Source organism: Enhydra lutris, unplaced genomic scaffold, assembly GCF_002288905.1.
Source record: "Enhydra lutris kenyoni isolate GAN:26980312 unplaced genomic scaffold, ASM228890v2 scaffoldscaffold23, whole genome shotgun sequence".
NCBI classification, from domain to species: domain Eukaryota; kingdom Metazoa; phylum Chordata; class Mammalia; order Carnivora; family Mustelidae; genus Enhydra; species Enhydra lutris.
In genome coordinates, this window is record NW_019154107.1 from 28,246,597 (window position 1) to 28,254,226 (window position 7,630).

A 7,630-nucleotide genomic window follows, 5' to 3' on the forward strand; every position below is an offset into this window, starting at 1 on the left:
CAGGCACCCCTTTTTTTCTTAAAGGTTTTATTTAAATATTTTCTTTTTTTAATAAAGATTTTATTTATTTATTTGCCAGAAAGAGAGATAGAGAGTGTTCAAGTGCGGGGAGGGGCAGAGGGAGAGGGAGAAGCAGGCTTCCTACTGAACAGAGAGCCCTGGACCCCAGGATTATGATGAAGGCAGACACTTAACCGACTGAGCCACCCGGCTTCCCTGTTTCTTTTTTTTTTTTTTTTTAAGATTTTATTTATTTATTTGTCAGAGAGAGAGAGCACGCGCGTGCACAAGTAGGGGGAATGGCAGGCAGAGGGAGAAGTAAACTCCCTCCCGAACAAGGAGCCCAAATGTGGGACTCAATCCCAGTACCCTAGGATCACAACCCAAGCCAAAGGCAGACGCTTAACCGACTGAGCCACCCAGGCATCCTGCCCCATATTTGCTTGACACCCCCTCCTTGTCCTTTCTCAGGGACAGATAAGCCCAGGATGGAGAAAAGTAGAACCTTGATTCCAGGTGATTAACTGAATATAACCTACCCTCAATGCTGTCTCTCTTCCTCAGGACCTTTGGCCTTGTGGCTGGAGAAATTAGGCTACATCCTTGGGAGATCAAATTATTCCCGGCGCCATGAATAAAGGCAGCTCCTTTGCAAAGAACTCCAAGGAGGATACCCAGAAATCAGAGAAGAAATGCAAGGTGAAGTGTTCTGGAGGGGGTCGAGGAATGGCCCAGGGGATACTGTAGGGGGACTAGATTTTGAGGAGGTGAGTTCAGAGGTACTAGGGAGAAGGAGCAGAGTATCGGTGGGGGGGAGATCCATAGCCTCTGGAGCTTCCCACCTTCACTCTGTCCTCACCTAGCATCTCTGGAGACAACCAGTCTTTGACCTTGCACTGCATTTGGTGACTCTCAGTCCATTCTGGAAGGTGAAAGAGCATGCCATCAGCATTAAGCATCTACCGCAAGCTGGGGAAGAGGGTAGGGAATGTTACCCATGTTCTCTCGGTTAACCTTGACATTAACCAGGAGGTATTATTCTCCTCAGTTCACAGATCCCAACATGGAGGTCCTGTAGCAGAGGAAGAGACTCCCGCTGAAGATCAGACATGTTTAGCTGAGTTGCTGCTCTGACGTACTTATTTTTCTTTCCTAGGCCTTCAAGGATATTTCCAAATACTTCTCTAAGGAAGAGTGGGCAAAGCTTGGATACTCAGATAAAATCACCTACGTGTACATGAAGAGAAACTATGACACCATGACTAGTCTAGGTAACAGAAAGTTCTGGGTGCAGACAAACCTGGGAACACATGACCATCCCTCAGTCCCTTTACATGCCATGCCTTCTTCCTAGGCTGCTTAAGTGTCCCAGATCTTCCTTTTGTGCAGGGAGAAATCCCAGGGCAGCTTTGAGGCACTCTCCTCTTTTTAATATTCTGTGCAGGGCTGCGGACCTGAAGTGACCACAAAGAGGCTCAGACCTAGGTCTTGCCTATTTCTCTTCTGCTCACTCTGGTTTGGAATTCCCAGCTGATGAGCTTGACCGTCCCTGCTGCCTCCCAGCATTCTACCCCACATTCCTCCTCTCAGGTTGTCTCTTAAGGGACAAATATTTTGCTTCTTTCTAGGTCTCAGGGCCTCTCTCCCGGCCTTCATGTGTCCTAAAAAACGAGCCATGAAATCCAGCGGGCGTGATTCTGATGATGATCAGAATGAGAATCAGGGTGAGTCAAAGGAGAGATTTCAAGAGAGCATCCTGCAGCCCAGTTGTTTTGGGGTCCAGCTGCTTAGGAAGGATTCTCTGGGGTTTGTTTCCTCAAAAGCATCATGGCTGAGTGAGAAAAGTTGGATGTAGAAGGTTGAGTAGAGTCAGAGGTCATTCATATAAAATCTTAAAACATGCAAAGCAAGAGTGTGTATTTTTATGGATAATAAGTAAATGGTAAGTGCATAAAACATGAATGAGAATAAAACCCATCAAATTCAGGAGTGCAAAGGGAGGGATGTCAGGGATCAGGGAGGACTGCACAGATGGCTTCAGCTGTGACTTGTTTGTAGTGTTTTGTTATATTTTGAATAAAGATCTCAGAACAGTCTGAAGCAGTTGCGGGATAATGGGAAGTTCTGACAAGACTCAGTGGTAGATGCGCATATGTTTCCAAAATTATTCTCCCTAAGTTTCTCTACATTTGAAACATTTCGTTTTTTAAAAAGGAGTTATGGTTCTTGCTAAACACTGTTAATGAATCACAGGACAATTAAGAAAAATTTAATTATAGTGTAGATCCATGTGGAGCGTCTGGCCAGCTGTCGGGCTTATAGACCCTTATAGACCCTTGATCTCGGAGTCATGAGTTCAAGCCCCATGTTGGGCACAGAGATTACTTTTTTTTAAAGTGCAGGGACACCTGGGTGTCTCAGTCAGTTGGGTATCCAGCTCTTGATTTCAGCTCGGATCAAGTCTCGGGTCATGGGATAGAGCCCCACATTGGGCTCCACACTCAGCTCAAAGTCTGCTTATCTCTTTCCCTCCCCCAGCTTGGGCTTGCTTGTGCACACATGTGCGCTGTCTTGCTCTCAAATAAATAAAATCTTTTTAAAAATAAAATTTAAATTTAAAAAAGTGTAAATCCACAAAAAACTTCCAGAGTCAATGTCATAATAGGTCATAAGTATCAGATAAATATCTTAAGAGAGAGTGATGAATGTATTAGGAAATGACATACGGCTATATCCCCAAGTTTTAACTAAACCAAACAGTCTTCTTGCTCCCCATCAAACCTGATTCTATGTGTTGAGTTTGGGAGATGTTTGAGAAAGTGATCCTTCACACATTAGCTTTTCTCCTTATCGGTGAGCAGAGGTAAGATATGGTGAAAAGGGTAGCAGATTCTAGAAATCTTTGTGTATTTGATCAGTGTGTGTACTCACCATAAAGGGGATGAAATGTATTCACTTGCTTTTCTGCTCTGACAGCACAGCTGTAAGCAGACAGAGTCAGAATTTTCTTTTTTTTTTTTTAAAGATTTTATTTATTTATTTGACAGAGAGAGATCACAAGCAGGCAGAGAGGCAGGTAGAGAGAGAGGAGGAAGCAGGCTCCCTGCTGAGCAGAGAGCCCGATGCGGGGCTCGATCCCAGGACCCTGAGATCATGACCTGAGCCGAAGGCAGCGACTTAACCCACTGAGCCACCCAGGCGCCCCGCCCCCAGAGTCAGAATTTTCAAACTGTCTCCAACAGACCTAGGACTCTCTGGGAAAACAGGCCAGATCCTGCAAGCACCCAAAATTGCTGAGAGGGCTGAAAATCCAGTGCTTGAGAGTCTGTTTTTGACACTACAGAAGTACCTTTTTTTTTTTTAAAGATTTTATTTATTTGACAGAGAAAGACACAGCAAGAAAAGGAACACAAACAGGGGGAGTGGAAGAGGGAGAAGCAGGCTCCCCGCTGAGCAGGGGCCGACTGAGCCATCCAGGTGTCCCTGAAGGAGTATCTTTATACTGGAAATATTCCAGAACCACTGGGCCAAATCACCCACGATTCCTCATACACCTAATGGCTTTGTTGAAATGTAATTGGCATACTATAAAATTCACCTGGTCTGAGTGGACAGTGATTTTAGCAGCCACATCCTTTTAAGTCAATGCAATCAATTTAATTAATTCAATCAGTTTAATTCTTTGGGTAGGGGAAAGGTAAGAAATATGTAGTAGCACAGGATAAGGCAGTGATGGGGTTTGGTTTAAGGTTTAGAAATCATCGGGGCACCTGGGTGGCTCAGTGGGTTAAAGCCTCTGCCTTCGGCTCGGGTCATGATCCCAGGGTCCTGGGATCAAGCCCCACATCGGGCTCTCTGCTCAGCAGGGAGCCTGCTTCCTCTCCCTCTGTCTGCCTCTCTGCCTGCTTGTGATCTCTGTCAAATAAATACATAAAATCTTTAAAAAAAAAAAAGGTTTAGAAATCATCGGAAGGGGACACCTGGGTAGCTCAGTCGGTTAGGCCGCTGCCTTAGGCTCGGGTCATGATCCCAGGGTCCTGGGATCGAGTCCCGCATCAGGCTCCTTGCTCGGCAGGGAGCCTGCTTTTCTCCGCCTCTGCCTGCTTGCTCTCTCTCTCTCTCTCTCTCTCTCTCTGACAAATAAATAAAATCTTAAAAAAAAGAAATCATCAGAAGGAAAATTATGAATTGGTGCCACAAATAAATGTATAAACCATGATTTAAAGACAGTTCAAAAACCAGTCTCAAAATAACTCCTTGACAATAAGTGGACTCATAACCCTTTCCTGCAGAACATCCTGATGCCACAGGAGTCTCAGGAGTTTGGGAATATTTGCCACCAAAGCAAAATTCCTATTTATCACTTTCTTTTAGATGAATCTTCTCAGGAATCTTCTGATGCTCAAGAGAGAGAGAAAATGAAGGTGAGTATCTCCCAAATCTAAAAAACCAGAGATTCTCTCCCTCCACAGATGAGAACATCAGTAAGAGTGGGAGGGTACTGAATATAGCCGGACCATCACTGCCTCCCTTTCCTGATCTCTCCTGACAATTCCTGATGCATCGGTTGCTTAATAATGAGGGATTGTGATAGTCGATACTTCTTTTATTTTCACAGTGATGTCAGATAATTCACCGGCTTTCATTTCTTTAATCCTTCAGAAAAACCTCGATGACATTTTCTTAGCATTATTCCCAGCTAATAATGAAGATATTAATAATAATAATAACTAATCATAAAGTTGAGGCTATTGTAGCACAGAGATTCTAAGTAATTTTTCCGAGACCATGTGGCAGTGATAGTAATCTGTACATTTGAAACATTTCTTTTTGTAAAAGCCCTTATTGTTCTTGCTGAACAATATTGTTCTTGCTGAACACTGTTAACGAATCACAGGACAATTAAGCCCCAAATGATATCCCAGCTCATGAGCCCTTTCATGTGTCTAAGTTCAGGGGTTACCCCCCAACACACACACACACCAAGGGTTCTACCCCACAGAAGCTGCTAAGGCCTTGGTTTAGACATCCAGTCTCGAAAGAGGAAATACCAGCTCCCCTCTGCTCTGCGGTAGGGCCAGTCTCTCCTGGCTTGAGAATGACCTTAGCTGTCAGCCCCTCCCTACTGTGAGCTCCTATGGGAACTTGTCTGCACCTGAGGCATCTCTGAAGCCTCCATCCAGGCCCCGGTGCTGGGGACGGGGGACCCTCTGAGGTGCCCCAAATTGTTCCTTGAGTAAGTGATTCCGCGGTTTTAGATTAAACTCTACTTTAGAGGGAAAAGGCCCCTGGAAGTTGGATTGCCAGTGTGGAGACCTTGGAGACAATGCAAAGAAGGATCAGAAGAGAAAGTATTCATTTTCATTATCACCACATTGAAAAGTGTTTGCAAGCTTGGAAAGGACTTTCCCTTAGCTTCTTCTACTTTTCTTCTTCCCTGTTTCAGAAATGAGGGAGCTGAAGGAAAGGTAGCCTAAAATTGTTGGTCAGTGACTCACACGCTGACGCAAACAGAACTGGTACAGCAGCCACCTTGCCTACTTCCCCATTAACCGTTCTTGCCAGGGCAGGACAGAAGGTGGCATCTGGCGTGGCTTTCTTTGCTGTCTATATTAATTGCTGTGCACCATTCCTTTCCTCTCCCCTATGCTCCTCTCCCTTCTACTGTTTTCCAGCAGTGTTCCGTCCCCTCTGAATTTTTACCTTTACTCTCCCAGCAGTTCTCTATCAGCTTATGCGCGATTCCCTTCTATTTTATAGAAGCCCCTCCTTTCTTCCAGAGACCATGTGGAATCTTAGAATGCTACTCTTCCCCGAATCTTCTGTATACCACATACCACTTCCATGGAGCATTTTTGCTGTTTGCAAGAATATCTGAAAGGGGGGTGAAGACGAACGTTCTAGTCCTGGAAACACCCTTCATTTAGGCCATTCCTTTTTGTTCTAACCTTCCTCATAATTTAGGTACAGGTTATATAATGATCTCCCAGAGTTGTTGAGGACATTAATCAAGGTATGGATGTGAAGACACTTCGTAAGCTCTAAACCACTAGAGAAATGCCATTGATACTCTTTGTATGTGACCTTCACATTAAAAAGGTGATGCTCGAGAAAACAATAAAGGAAGAAAGCGATTTGGAACCAATACCAATAACACCTGGCCCTGAGCAGGCTCAGAAAGAGCCATGCCCCCCAGAAGAAGCGAGTACCTCTGGTCAACAGAGTGAGAACATACCAGGTGAGAGATGCCTCGGTGGCTCCGTCAGCTAAGCATCTGCCTTCTGCTTAGGTCGTGATCCCAGAGTCCTGGGATCGAGTCCTGCATCTGGCTTCTTGCTCAGCGGAGAGCCTGCTTCTCCCTCTGCCTGCCGATCCCCCCTGCTTGCGCATGTGCTCTCTCGCTTTCTCTCTCTCTGACAAATAAATACAATTAAAAAAAAAAGAAGAAGAAGATACCAGGTAAGAGGTAGCCATGTGGGAGCAACCCCTCTGCCTTTCCTGGCTATGTTCCAGTATGTGGTCTAGGCATGGGGGATGGATCCTGGGTGGGCCTGGGGCCAGACCTGCTGGAGGAGCTCACCCAGCTCCAGCCGAGATGTTAGAACGTGACTTCCAGAGTCACAGGTTCGAATTGTCATTGATACAACAGCGGGTGATTCTAGGCAAGTCTTCCAAATTCTCTGAACTCTAGATTCCTTGTCCGTAAAATGGAAATAAAGAATCGTAGTTCACAAATTGTTCAAGGCGTTAAACCTAGAAAGCCTGACGACACGAAAGGTGGTCAAGTCATTCCATCTGTGATAACCCGGGAACATATCTCACTCACGGTTGTATCCCCAGCCCTCAGCTCAATGCCTGACGCACAATATGCCCTTAACAAACATAGGCTGAATGAAAGAAGGTCTGAGTGAATGTTCTGGTAAGTAAAGAGGGTGGCAATCCAAACCTGACAATGGGAGGAGCCAAAAGCGAAAATTCCAACTGGCATTTGGTGTGTATGAGCGCGGGTCTAACATCTCAGCCTCTCTGAGCCAGAACATGGGGAAAACAGGCTATGTCGAATGCCTGTGTGCCCTCGGGAAGGAGCAGGCATCTTCTTATCTGGGAAAACAGAGACTAACACTCCCCAGCCCATCTGGCCCCCCCATTACCAGCTCTTCTCCACTGTAGGACCCAGGAAAGTGATGAATAGTGTTTGGGCCTATAGACTGCGGGAAAGAAAGACCCTGATCGTGTATGAAGAGATCAGTGATCCCGAGGAAGATGACTAAATCTGTAAGTGACCCTTCAGTCCACACCCGCACCCCTCTGCAAAATGTACTTTCTTGTTAACAGTATTGGTGCCCCATCTTGTCACCTGTTCCCCAGAACATTCCTTTCTCCTAGTCCCTTGAGGTGCCGCTTTGAGGCTAAGTGATGAGGTTCCCCCAGGCTCTCTGTGCTCCCTGCTCTGTGTATCTAGGGATCCTCCCTACCTAGAATGCTATGGGCTCCCAAAACCATGATGTGTAGGCCACGTCTTCCTCTAGCCTAGAAACTCTGAGGACAGGTAAAGGAGTCACTGTGGCCTGAGCACAAGGTTCTGTTGGAGAAGCAGTGGGAGGTGCTTGTGAGACCATGAGACATGAGA

General features: G+C 45.7%; 1 protein-coding gene across 1 annotated transcript; it reads left to right on the forward strand.

Annotated features, from left to right (window-relative positions):
• The first annotated feature begins 630 nt into the window (after positions 1–630).
• On the forward strand, positions 631–7,271 carry LOC111150567 (putative protein SSX6). The gene is made up of 6 exons (XM_022508053.1): positions 631–699; positions 1,157–1,271; positions 1,629–1,724; positions 4,375–4,424; positions 6,100–6,238; positions 7,171–7,271. Exons 1-6 carry the CDS (start codon positions 631–633, stop codon positions 7,269–7,271), a joined length of 570 nt encoding a protein of 189 aa, XP_022363761.1.
• Positions 7,272–7,630: the final 359 nt, after the last annotated feature.

Bases quoted from the DNA above. Each gene is read 5' to 3' on its own strand.
- LOC111150567 (XM_022508053.1), top strand. From the start codon at position 631: ATGAATAAAGGCAGCTCCTTTGCAAAGAACTCCAAGGAGGATACCCAG. The intron at 700-1,156 runs GTGAAGTGTTCT...TTTCTTTCCTAG, and splicing joins AATCAGAGAAGAAATGCAAG to GCCTTCAAGGATATTTCCAA. The intron at 1,725-4,374 runs GTGAGTCAAAGG...ACTTTCTTTTAG, and splicing joins TGATCAGAATGAGAATCAGG to ATGAATCTTCTCAGGAATCT.